Genomic DNA, 12,471 nt, shown 5'->3' on the forward strand with positions numbered 1-12,471 from the left:
TGTTGTGTATGGCAACATACAGTAAATGTACTTTGATCATAAATGTACTTTGAACTTCGGATTTAACTCTGCCACTCCTTACCTAGCAGCATTGTGGAAGCATCTTCACCACCAGGCTTGCAGGAGGTCAGGAAGGCAGCTCACCTCCAATTTCTCAAGGACAAAAAACGTTAGCCTCAATGATACCTGCATATCCCAAATGATTTGTGTTTTAAGGTGCCAATGTATTAAAAAATAACAATTTCTTGTTTAGAATCAGAATCAGGTTTATTATCACCGGCATGTGGCGTAAAATTTGTTAACTTAGTAGGAGCAGTTCAATGCAATACATAATACAGAAGAATAATAATAATAATAATAAATAAATAAGTAAATCTTATTCGGTATACTTTATACAGTATACATATATTGAATAGAGTAAAAATCATGGAAAAAAACAGAAATACTATATATTTTAAAAAAAGTGAGGTAGTGTCCAAGAGTTCAATGTCCATTTAGGAACTGGATGGCAGAGGGGAAGAAGCTGTTCCTGAATCGCTGAGTGTGTGCCTTCAGGATTCTGTACCTCCTACCTGATGGTAACAGTGAGAAAAGGGCATGCCCTGGGTGCTGGAGGTCCTTAATAATGGACGCTGTCTTTCTGAGACACCACTCCTTGAAGATGTCCTGGGTACTGGAGAACGTAATGGGTACGAGGAGATTTGCTTCCACATTACTACTCCGCAAGAATCACCCTAACTTATTCTCTACTCTTAGAGTTGTGCTTTGACTATTCAGGAGGGGTTCATGAAACAATATTATCATACGTTTCAGCATATGTCCTGAATGATGATCAGTGGATAACCTCCAGCTTGTCCCTGTGTACATCTCAATTCCAGTGGACCCTCTTGTTTGAGAGTGTAGATCCAGATTGACAGTGAGTTGTGCAGCAAAAGGGGGGTAGAGAATTCAAAGTCATGCAGCACAGAAACAGTTACTTCATGCTGGGTATCATGTATAACAAGGCAATGTCGATCGCTTCGTTGACTTCACTAAGTGCTTGTCCAGGTACTGAAGCGCTGTGAGAGTACTTTCCTCCACCAATGTATAACAGTGGCGTGACGAGAGGAGTATCCCCTCTCTCTTTCCATAGAGAATGTGTTTTGGGAGCTCTTCCGGAAATGGAGAAGGGAAAGGAGAATGAGACCCATCCCTGTCAGCATCAACAAACGAAAAGCTGGAAAAACTCGGCGGGTCAAGTCCAGTTTATTGTCATGTGCACAAGGACAGCCACATACAGGTACGATGTAAAACCTGTTTGCAGCAGCATCACAGACAGATGGGAGAGGGAGGGGCAAGGGGATAGAGAGATCTGCAGAGGGAAATGGTCTGTTGACATTTTGGGTGAGACCCTTTTCATAGGAAACTGCAGTGATGGAACGTGGAGCAACACACAGAATCTGATAATCAATCATTTTCAGTCCAGATTCTTCATCTGGTCCAGAAATATGCACTCTCACTCTCCATTTTCTCCACAGATGCTGCTTGACCTGTTGAGTTCCTCCAGCATTTTGTGTGATATTCCATGCTGCTGCCATCGGGAAGGAGGTACAGGAGCCTCGGGTCCCACATGACCAGGCTCAGGAGCACAGACATGCCACTTCTCCTGGAAGTTCCGGGAGTCTCCTGCATATTAATAGTGGCTCCCTGATGCCCGCAAATTATATACAATATCACGAAAATCAATTTTTTTGAGAGCAAGCGAGCGAGAGAGTGCGAGAGAGAAAGCAAAAGAGAAAGCTTGAGAACAACCACGAGAGAGAGCGAGAGCAAGAGAGCGAGAGAGAAAGCAAGTGAGAGCATGAGAGTGACCATGAGAGACAGAGGGAGAGAGAGAGAGAGAGAGAGAGAGAGAGAGAAAGAGAGTGAGAAAGTGAGAATGCACCATGGCAGAGAGTTCCAAAAAAAGAAAATATAAAACGTATGTCACCCCAGACTACCCTAAAGTGTACCCCTGCCTAACAGGGGTCAAAATAATGACTGTTGCTCGCTGCATTGTTTGCAACAGTGACTTTTCTATTGCCCATGGTGAGTTAAAATGTAAAAGACATGTTGAGGTGAGTTTAACTGGTGTCATTCATTCATTAGCATAGCTAACGTTATTTAAACTAGCTGGCTAGCTGCTAAGGAGCTACTCTATTGCAAATATCCCACCTCTCCCGGAAGTTCCGGGAGTCTCCAGCAAATTGATGGTGCTACCTCCCCGAAATGAGGTTTTGCAGGTTGGGATGTCTGGGAGCAGTTATTTGCCACAGGGGATACCTTCACTCACCCCAACACTGAAATAGTTCCACAACCTGTAACTCTGTAACTCATGTTCCAATATTTATTGCTTATTTATAATTATTATTCTTTTTCTTGTAGTATTTGAACAATTTGTTGTCTTTTCCACATTGTTTGATTGTCTTTGTTGCGTTCATTTTTTATTGAACCGATTGCATTTCATTGTATTTACTGTGAATGCCTACAAGAAAATTAACCTCAGAGTGGTATATAGCGATATAAACGCACACCGATAATAAATTTACTTCGAACTTTGAACTTGGCATCGCTTTGCCGTTATGATGACGCACGCTAGCTGATGTATGATTGGATATGCGGCAGCCAATCAGAAGCTCCCAGAAGCAGGAAGTTGGTTATTTGAAAAGAAGGCGCGGTGTGGCAGCAGGTAAGAGGGAATTGTTATTTAGGATACATTTACGCAGAACCAGATTCTCTGGGCTCGCAGCTGCTGCTGTGAAATATTCTGGCGGACTCTCAAGAGGCCAGAGTCTCCTTTCACCAAGGGGTTAACCCGCAGAGCTGGCAACAAGAGCGAGTCAGGTTGTGTGAACGAACCCCAGGCGCGATTCGAGGGGAGTGGACTGGACCTCGCATTGGGCTGCCGGTACTCGCCGCCGTCTCCCCACACGCGCTGTCCCGGTCGGGCCGGGCCACGCAATGGGCGGCCTTTCCCAGCCTATCCGGTGGTAGCGCAGACGAGACTGCGGGGTGTCATCCTCCTACTGTACCCAGCGGGAGACCCTGGACTTGGATAGGGGAACACACTTTCAATTTGTCTCCTTGGCTAACCGACAGTTGAGTTTTCTCCCTCATTCATTGGAATGTACTTTAAATTTAAAAAAAAAAGCTAAATTCAGATGTGTTTTGCTTCCATTATACGGAATGAAAATTCCTTTCAGAATTGTGAGCGAGGACCACTTGGACCGTGCTGCGCTGGGTCTTTCTATGATAGATCCTTGTTTTTTTTAAAAAAACTAAACCCATCTGACTATGCCTAGAATATCTGCCCACTCCCCAGTTGTGTACTGTTGAACAATATGATCATGCCTGATATGCTCCTGACTTTATGCCAGTTTTCCATAATCTTAATTACTTGATCCTTCAACAAAACAAATCTCCACCTTTAAACACCCTTAGTGATTTAACATCGGAGCTCTCTGGTGTCGAAAATTTCAGGGATTTGCTGCCATCTGCCAGAAGAAAATACTCTGTTACTCTGTTTTAAACTGTGCCCCTTATTTGAATTTTTTTCATTCTTGGAAACACCTTGTTTCCGTAAGAACAACCTTTAGTCTTCTGAACTCCAAAGAGTATAGTTTTAAACGTTTGTGAAACGACAATGGCTGCATCCCAGCAATTAACTCAGTGAGTGTCTTCTGGATTGCCTTTAGCAATAGCATTTCCTGAGAAAGCCCTCCTTGGACTTGGAAACATCGGTTGAAGATTTTCAATTACAGTATTGACAATCGCCTCCTTCAAGAGAGATAGGGTTACAGAATTAGTGATATGAGTTGAATTAAATCATTAGGGACCGAAAGGAAACTCTGTAATCTATGAATTTGAGGAAGAACATTTGTAGGGTCCTTGGAAAGTTCTTGTAAGTATGGACACACACTAGAAGATTGGAGTGTGGCCAAAGTACACCCATTTTTTTGAAACTAATTGATCCAACTAATTGAACTTGTCCGTTAATAAATTTTTTTTAGTCTTCAATGATGAATTTGTTACTACAGATTGGGAACATAATTAGGAACAATTGTACATTTTTTTTAAACAAAATCTAATGTGCAAATGGGAAATTATAGTGGATGCATTGTAGCTGGACTATGGGAGTGTACAACTAATTTGAGAGATTAAGGAGTGTGGAATTGGGGAGATGATAGCAAATGTTTAGAGAAGCCTGGCTGTTGCTGCTATGCACTAATGGGTAACTACCCCCACCCCCAGCACTATCGAAAGGGGTATAATTGTTGCTGATGGGAATGGCCACAGGGGACCCTGCACTTTCTGCTGACTCCCCTTCCTTCTGGTGGTCATCCATCTGCTATGTGAAGCCTATAGTCTGCATATGACCACCTCAGTAAACCTTTCATCTTTGAGGGTTTCAGCATCCCGGATGGTCCTGAGTACAGCCAGCTCCAAATCCTTGACCTTATCGTTTTGGAGTTGGCTGTACTTCCTGCAGATGTAGTTATCATGGAGAGTGTTGGGTACCCTAAAATCCCACCTCTCACAGGAGGAGCATTCCATGGACTTAACCATCTAGCTTACACTGAACTAAACACTAAGAATTTACAAACAATATAAAAGGCTTACCTGTGCCTTCTCTTTGAAAGATTTGAGTTCCACAAGCACCTAGTCACTTACTCAGTGTTTTCTCCCCGAGTTTGTTCTAACTTCTCAATCCCAAGTTCCACAATCAAAAGTAACAGAGAACAAACAACTCAGCACTCTTAGCCTCTGCCTGTTCTCGCTGAAGCCTGACCACTCCAACACTGGTCACTTCTGCAATGGCCACTCCTACACCTCCCTTCTTTTTATTGGCTCAAATAAAACCGACTCCCGATAAGACTTGATTTTTTTTTTCGAATAGTGCCCACCCTGCTACAATGTTGTCTCTCACTTGCTAATTCAAAGAATTGTTGCGAAGGATTATTTCTGTGATGTGGGTGGCGTGGTTTAAACTTCCCCATGAGAACTGCTGGAAGTGCTGGTTCGCCATCAGCCCCATTCCTTGACACAGAGAGCAGCACGTTGAGAGGATTTCACTCTGCAGCATGTAGCCAGTAATGAATATCACTGGCTAAGAGAGGTGTTTACCAGCACCGACAATATCGTGGTGTTGGGTTGAGCAATGATAATTAGTTACTGAATCATGCTTGGTCATGTTGTCAGCAGTTCCTCGTGCCTGACTTTCCATCAACCTTGGTGTAAAATGAAAGGGTGACATGGCAATTGGTTGCCCACGTTTTAGATGTTTCCACCTTGGAGAATCTATGACCAAGAGGTATAATCTGATAAATAGGGGAATTGCCAATTTCATGATGAATGTTGAGGAGTTTTTCCTGAACATTATGATTTTTTGGAATTCTGCACTCCAGAGGCCAGATCAACCTAGTTAAGAAATATTTTCAATGGTTAGACAGATAAATGTTAAGACTTGCATTGACTCACATAAAATAGGAAAGAAGTAGGAAGGTGTATTTGAGTAATCATGATCTTACTAAGTGGTAGAACAGGCCATCGGCTTGTATGAGGGACTGGAAGTTCTTACAGTATATCTGCATTCTAAAATACCCTGCATCTTGTGTACCAAAGAGTAAAATTTGTTTGTTCATGTCTTTAATCGTCTCCAAAGTCAATAGTGACTGGAGATTTATTCACTATCTTTTTATTCCAGGTAGAAGTTCTGTGCTTACAAAGAATTTAAACAGAAATTGACCATATTGCATTCATCGATCACAGTCTCATATGAAACAGCACCTGCGTAAGTGATTCTTTTGGCTCTTAATGTTGAAGGAAGCCCTGTTTTGGTCCTGTTGCTGTGAACCTACTTAGAACATTTTTTGCCCAAATACTTAAGAAGTCCATCAGGTTTCAGTTTAGAGGAGGATCACACTCCTTGAAGAGAGGCATGTGTTGAGTATCCAGATCTCTGTAGCCTCTAATGGTCAGTTGCATTACTAGGTCGTGTTTCCGTGTAGCTGCTTATCTGGTACCAAGTGTCAAGAGTATAATTATGGAGCTACTTTCTCATGTAGAATAGACCTGCATGTCCTGTCCAACACTTGCATCTCTTCAAGGGCCAGTGAGACCAAATTTATAATGTGAGTCAAGAGCTCTAAGTGGCAAAATACTGATGTATGGATATAATTAGTTGTCAGATAAGGAGAAACTATTCTTTTGCCAATATCAAGAAGAGAGCCACAACGTGCTGCTCACCATCATTGGAATAGGCCTGGTTTCTTTCATTGCCTTTTCTTACCTTACCGCCTGGATAGAGTTGACGTGGAGAAGATGTCTAGGATTAGAAGACGCACTCAGAATAAAGGATTGATCATTTAAGACTGAGGTGAGGAGGAATTTCTTCTGCTAGAAGATAGAGAATTGGTGGAATTCATTGCTACGAAGGGCTGTGGAGGCAAAGTCATTGGGTGTATTTAAGACAGAGATCGAAAAGTTCTTGACTGGTAAAGGAGCTAAAGATTATGTTGGACAATAATCTGCGATCAAATGGCGGAGCAGAGTTAACGGGCAAAATGGCCCAAAAACTTATGATCTTATGCCTTTGTGACTTTCCCTGCTTTCCTTCACAGCATTGTTCAGTTCCATTCCCCCACTGAATAGCATCAAGCCGTCCAATGTTCATGGTGTGAAGTGCTTACTTCCCGAGGAATCAAGGTAACACAATGGCTGTTTTTCCTGCTAGGTAATGAAACAGTCAATAAACAGAGCATGACACTTTGGTGTTATCCCTTATGGCCAAATGATTCTGCAACAGTAAAGACATTATTCATTTGGTTTTGCCACTGACTAATGAAAAACGTTTGGCGAACATTTGCATGGAAAAAATTCTTAGAAGTGGTACTGAGTTGCTTTTGACAGGAAGTTATATTTCAAATCTCATTTTTGATGTTCTGCATCAGTGGATTAAATACTTGGAGGGTCGCTTACATCTCCTAATTAAAATGATCAAAGATCAAGATTTGAATTTTAGGATTCTGGAATTTAGGATTCCAGTTTCTTAATTATTGGGTCAAAATCACTTGGGAATTAGTATTTCTTCAGTCTCCTTAGTATCTGGTAATTCTAGTAATTACATTTAACTGAATGCCCATTAGTTCCCCACTCATCTGTAATCTGACTCTTCCTGATTAGCAAGAAGAAAGCAATTTTTTCAGAAATTGTGTGGTTTCGACCCCCAGGAAGGAAAAAGTGAGGGTTGGGACCAGCATTGAGCTGGTTTTGGCTGTAATTAAGCTCATGGAGTAGGAAAGGAAAACTTAAGAAAAAAAGCATTGGAGAAAGAAAATGGCATGTCAGTTTCCAGGCCTGTAGTTAATCGGTCAGACCTTTTGTTTTTAATCAAAATGACTGGTGGTTTCTCCCATCACTGACATCATTACAGTTACAGTAGCCTTAATTATGTGATTGCCACTGTTGGTTTCATTTTAGACATCTGTCATCTTAATTCAAATTTCACTGCAATTCCACTCACCTCATGCTTAGAGCATGTGTGGGTTTGTCTTGGTTTCCAAATGTGCATGTTAGTTTCCATGGAGACTGCCTCTGGATTAGTGCAATTGGCAGAAACATGGTGTCTACCTTGCAGTATTGGACAGTAGTCAGTTGGAAGCTGTTATTGGGTCCAAGCTGAAGAATGAGGGGCAATTGGCAATTGTGAACTCCCTGCCTGCTTCAGTAAACTCATAGCAACAGACACATAGCTGCATTTTCAGAGGCTTGGGAGTGAGGCTCTTTTGGATGTGGATGAAAGGAAGGAGAGAATTGTGGATTTAAGTCTAACAATGGCTCATAGCTATGTTGTGGCTGCCAGCAGAGACATTGTTAATGCTAAGAGTCCATTCCATTTCAAAATCATTTGTAGCTGACAGTTAGAGTCAGAGGTGTTGTTCGGGATTTGCTGATATGAAATCCTCAGCCCTTAGCTATTGCTGTTTCTGGTTTGTGCAATTGGAATTAAGTTTTTAATTTATTAACTGACAGAATTTGAGGGAGATCATAAACCTTTAGTGCCTAGAATTTTTAAAAGCTATCACTAGTAAGCACATAGGTTCATTGTATACCATTTTAGTGTAGGAGGGAATTCTGTTATCTGGCAAAGTAAGTGCTTGCAACATGTTCACGTTAATAGCCTACTTACTATATCTATATTAAGGAAAGCATCTGGCTTTATTTGTGTTCAAATCTCTTACTATAATCTTGGGTCTCAATTATGCATTGAAAAATGGAATTCAGCATTTGCAGCGTTTTTATTTCTGAAGATAATGTCGCACTTGAATCATTAGTTGTGCAGGTTTATCCATGGAGAAATTGCTCCCATTATTACTGTGCTCCACAGCCAACGCGGCTCTTCATTGATCAGAAACCGCTTGTTTACAGTATTCTGGCAAGTCGCTGATGTACAGTTCCCTGGGGACAGAGCAAGGGTTAATTACTGTTAAACTCTTAGTGCCAACTAACAATGCAGTCTTGCTGCAACATTAAAAACGACATTACTGGGGAAAGCACGAGGTGAATAGCACTCTGGTGAAACTGGAATTAAGGTGACAGAGGCTTGGAGTACAGCTGACATACTATATTATGGAGGCTATCGCGTAATTAAGGCCACTCGATGTTGGCTTTGTCAGCCTATAATTGTACATTGTGCACGTGGAAGTCTTTGACATTTTCGTCACTTGTAAAATGGTGCTTTCTCAGGGTCATCAGGTCCTTGATCTGCCTAATTGTTGCCTAAATTCACAACTGGCAGGTGCCCTCCCGTGTTGCTCATGTTGAGCTAACGGTAGGACATTGCAAAGATTTGAATGGAAACCTATAAGAAATCATTCTGGTGTTAACGTTTAGTTTGTTCCTGGAAAATTTATGATGATACTGAGCCCGCTGTAAGTAAACGAGCAAATGGAAACAAACAAGAAGGAATTTGGTTCCTTCAAATGGGCACAGAAAGAAACCAACTTCCATATTGTGTTGGGGAACCATCTCCTTACCCTTGCTGTTCAGCTCCTCAGCTTCATTTTCTTGTGTTGGAATTGTATATATTTATTTTTATGTTATTTAGAGATGCAGCACAGTAACAGACATTTCCAGCCCAACTGCTCAATTATACGCATGCAACCGATTAACCTACTGTGCCGTACGTGGAAGGAACAACTGGCACATTCAGAAGAAACCCATGTGTACACAGGAAGAATGTACAAATTTCTTACAGAGGACCCCAGAACTGAACTCTGAATTCTGACGCCCTGAGCTGTAATAGCATCGTGGTACTGTGGCGCTACACGGTAATAACAAAAGTGTGCAGGTGGCCAGACGTGGTAGCCATTTCATCTTGCATCAAGTTGCTATTTTCAATCTACTCAGGAAAAATGTGGGTCTTTGTTAGCAACGTGTTTAATAGATGCACAGATTAGCTCATGCTGAGCCAGATGCCAAGCTAAATAATTGGGATTTCCCAATACAGGTTGAGCACACCTTATCTGAAATGCCTGGGGCTGGAAGTGTTTTGTATTTTGGAATATTTGCATCTATATAATGAGATAGCTTGGAGATGGGACCACGTCTAAACACAAAATCCATTTACATTACATATACAGCTTGTATATTACCCTGAAGTAGTCTTATATTATTTTTAATAATTTTGTGCATGAAACAATAATGTGTACATTGAACCATCAGAAAGGTAAACTATCAGTATCTCAGCCACCCTGGTGGACAGTCAGTGGCTCTTTAGCATCGCCATCATTCCCGACTCTGAATTTATGCGCTACTGTGAAGCAGTCTTTATCTAACACTTGTTCATCATACATATGTACTTAACAGGTATACCGTGTCTTTTCTTAAATTTCGGCAACCAGCCTGCTGAATATTCACCATCACCTTCAATTCTCTGTCCGTCATGACAGAGCTTTGCTTGTTTGATGATCAGCGTACCATTATATGTTCACTCCGACACTGACGAATCCACTTCGAACTGCTGCAAACCTCCCAGCACCTCGTGGAATTTTCCATTAGTGGTGTCAGTCACGTCAGTGCTCAAAAATATCTTGGATTTTTGGGTAACAGATGCCCAACTGTAATTGGATAGTGGATTATTGGTGTTTTATTTTGTCTCATTACTTCCTCATCACCAGCGGGTCGAAATCTCCCGCTGAGGGAGCACTATCACCAGAAGGCCTGCAGTGTTATGAGGTGACTCACCACCCTCTTCTCAACTCGATGGAAACAAATACTGGAAAAATCTTCGTTTTTCTTTCTACAGACAGTCTGCACTGGCCTTAGTTTTCTTTCTGACTTGATCTCTTCCAATGACTGTGTGGCTTAGGCCTTAGATTCCTGATTCGTTTTAAACGAGGCCACAATCTTATAAACTCAAGAATGAGTTCATGGGCATTTTTCTTCAGATGTGGTGGGGTTGTCACCATCGGGTATGACGTATAGCTTGATTAATTCGTTTTTCCGTCGAGTTCGCCGATGACAGTAAAAACCTGTGTCGGAGAGATTTTAAAGTGGAGAAGCTGTTGCACTGGGGCATTTCCACTCTTTTAACGTCGAATGTCTGGGTCCAGCCATACGAGTAGTCGCCAGAACTGGAGTCTTTCTTGGTTGTAGTGGATGACCTCCCATGTCCCTCACTCTCCATGAAGCTTTGCAGAACCACATTCCTGGCTGTTGGATCTCTGCTGACCTCATCCACTCAGTCTGCCGGAAATGACTAGGGCAATCCAGTCCTATCTCACCGGGGTGTGAAATCTGCCAGCTACCCTCACCTAGTTCAGCCTGCCTGTCGGGGCAGTGCACTGGGGTGTGGTCGCTGTCAGATGCCAGCAGCTACTTTGAGCCACATGTGGGAAGTGAGTGTCCGGTAGGGACCGAAGGTGAGTAAGCTACCCCAGAATGACACGACAAGCCCTTTCACCAGAGGTACCACCCCTCCTTGGTCACCCCTTATTGCTTAAATAGTGGTTTAATTGATCATTTTCCTATACCAATATATTGTGATCAGTACTTAATCTGAACAGAATCAGTCTATTTCAGAGTTTGTGCACAAAAGCTGATACAACATCACTGTTTATCTCAGGTAGCTGTTTACCAACGTTGAGCAACTGTTATAAACTGTCTCTCACAATGTGTCATTTCGAGATGTGTTACGTTGGAATTGTAAAGGCAATTTCTGATCCAGAAGCGGGCCTTTCATCCCAATATGCCTATGCTGGTCACAGAAATGAAATCTACACAGCCTGCTCCTGCCTTCTAGAATTAGGTCCATAGGCTTGTGGGTGTACTATATTAGTGGCCTGTCATGCTGCATACAATTTTCAGAATTTTTTGGCATTCTTGTGCACCCTATTATCGGCTTAATTATAAAGCCCTTTGGCGAGATTACACCTGGGAATTTGTGCACAGTTTTTTGTCTCTCTGCCCAAGGAAGTATATATATTGCCTTGGTGGAGTTTTAACAAAGGTTTACTTGTGTTTTTTTTTGCTGTAATGGGAAGAGTGTCTAATAAGAAGTTGAGCAGGGTGGATCAAAATCGTCTAAAATTTGAGTGAGAGAAGATCTTATTCATCGAGAGCATTGCTAAGTCATGGCTCTTCTTCCAACTGGAGAGTCTGGATCTTGGGCTTGTAGTTTCAGGACAATAATTTGGACATTTAACACTGAGATGAGAAGTTTCTTTCATACTCTTGGGAATTTTCAGTCCTACCGATCACATATGCTCAGTTACTAAATGTATTCAAATCAGATTGATTTCTTGGCACCATAAGAGAATCCGAGGCAGGACAGGAGTGGCTTTAACATGATGCAGTATGTTAACAGGCCCAAGAAGCAGCTCCACTATTTAATATTAGGGGTATACCTGGATGTGTGATTGTTAGTTTTTAACCATTGTAAGCTCCAATGCTGTAATCTTTTCAACTTCACCAAGTTTTGATATTTGACTGTGACGCATACGTGTGGACCAAGCACGACAACGCGGTAGTCAGATTAAACATGTTTACGGAGTCGTATTAGCCACAGTGCACACCGACCACTTACAGCGTGGGAGCGATGAACTGGCCCTGCCAAGACGAACACTTGCGCAAAAAGAGCGAGCATCCCCCGTGTAGGAAGCCCGGTCGACTGTGCACGTGATCCACCGGCGGCTGCCTGCACGTTCTCTTCTCACTGCCTCGCAATCATTCTGATAGATTCCAAATGAACATAATTAAATCAAAGTAAGAACAGGACACGTGACATTTCAGTATACAAACATTCATCGGATTCATTATCCAACTCCATCTTAATAGCCTTGGGGGTCAACATTTCCTCTGTATTAAATATTTTGGAGCCAAACAGTTCTTGCTTTTTATTTTTTTTGAAATACAATTTTGAGCCATTATTTTTATTTTATTTTATTTAGAGAT

General features: G+C 41.9%; 1 protein-coding gene across 3 annotated transcripts in view; it reads left to right on the top strand.

Annotated features, from left to right (window-relative positions):
- The first annotated feature begins 2,673 nt into the window (after positions 1-2,673).
- Positions 2,674-12,471, top strand: part of arhgef39 (Rho guanine nucleotide exchange factor (GEF) 39) — a 92,592-nt gene continuing 82,794 nt past the window's right edge. Inside the window, exons 1-2 of one of the 3 annotated variants that reach the window (XM_072240961.1) lie at positions 2,674-2,707; positions 5,723-5,809. In XM_072240961.1, coding sequence (XP_072097062.1) covers positions 5,794-5,809 — 16 coding nt within the window. In that variant the 5' untranslated portion in view covers positions 2,674-2,707; positions 5,723-5,793. Of the gene's footprint in view, positions 2,708-3,642; positions 3,688-5,722; positions 5,810-6,638; positions 6,724-12,471 lie in introns of those variants that run through there. The other 2 variants (XM_072240962.1, XM_072240963.1) reach the window with 2 other exon arrangements.

Source organism: Mobula birostris, chromosome 23 (assembly GCF_030028105.1).
Source record: "Mobula birostris isolate sMobBir1 chromosome 23, sMobBir1.hap1, whole genome shotgun sequence".
Classification (NCBI taxonomy): domain Eukaryota; kingdom Metazoa; phylum Chordata; class Chondrichthyes; order Myliobatiformes; family Myliobatidae; genus Mobula; species Mobula birostris.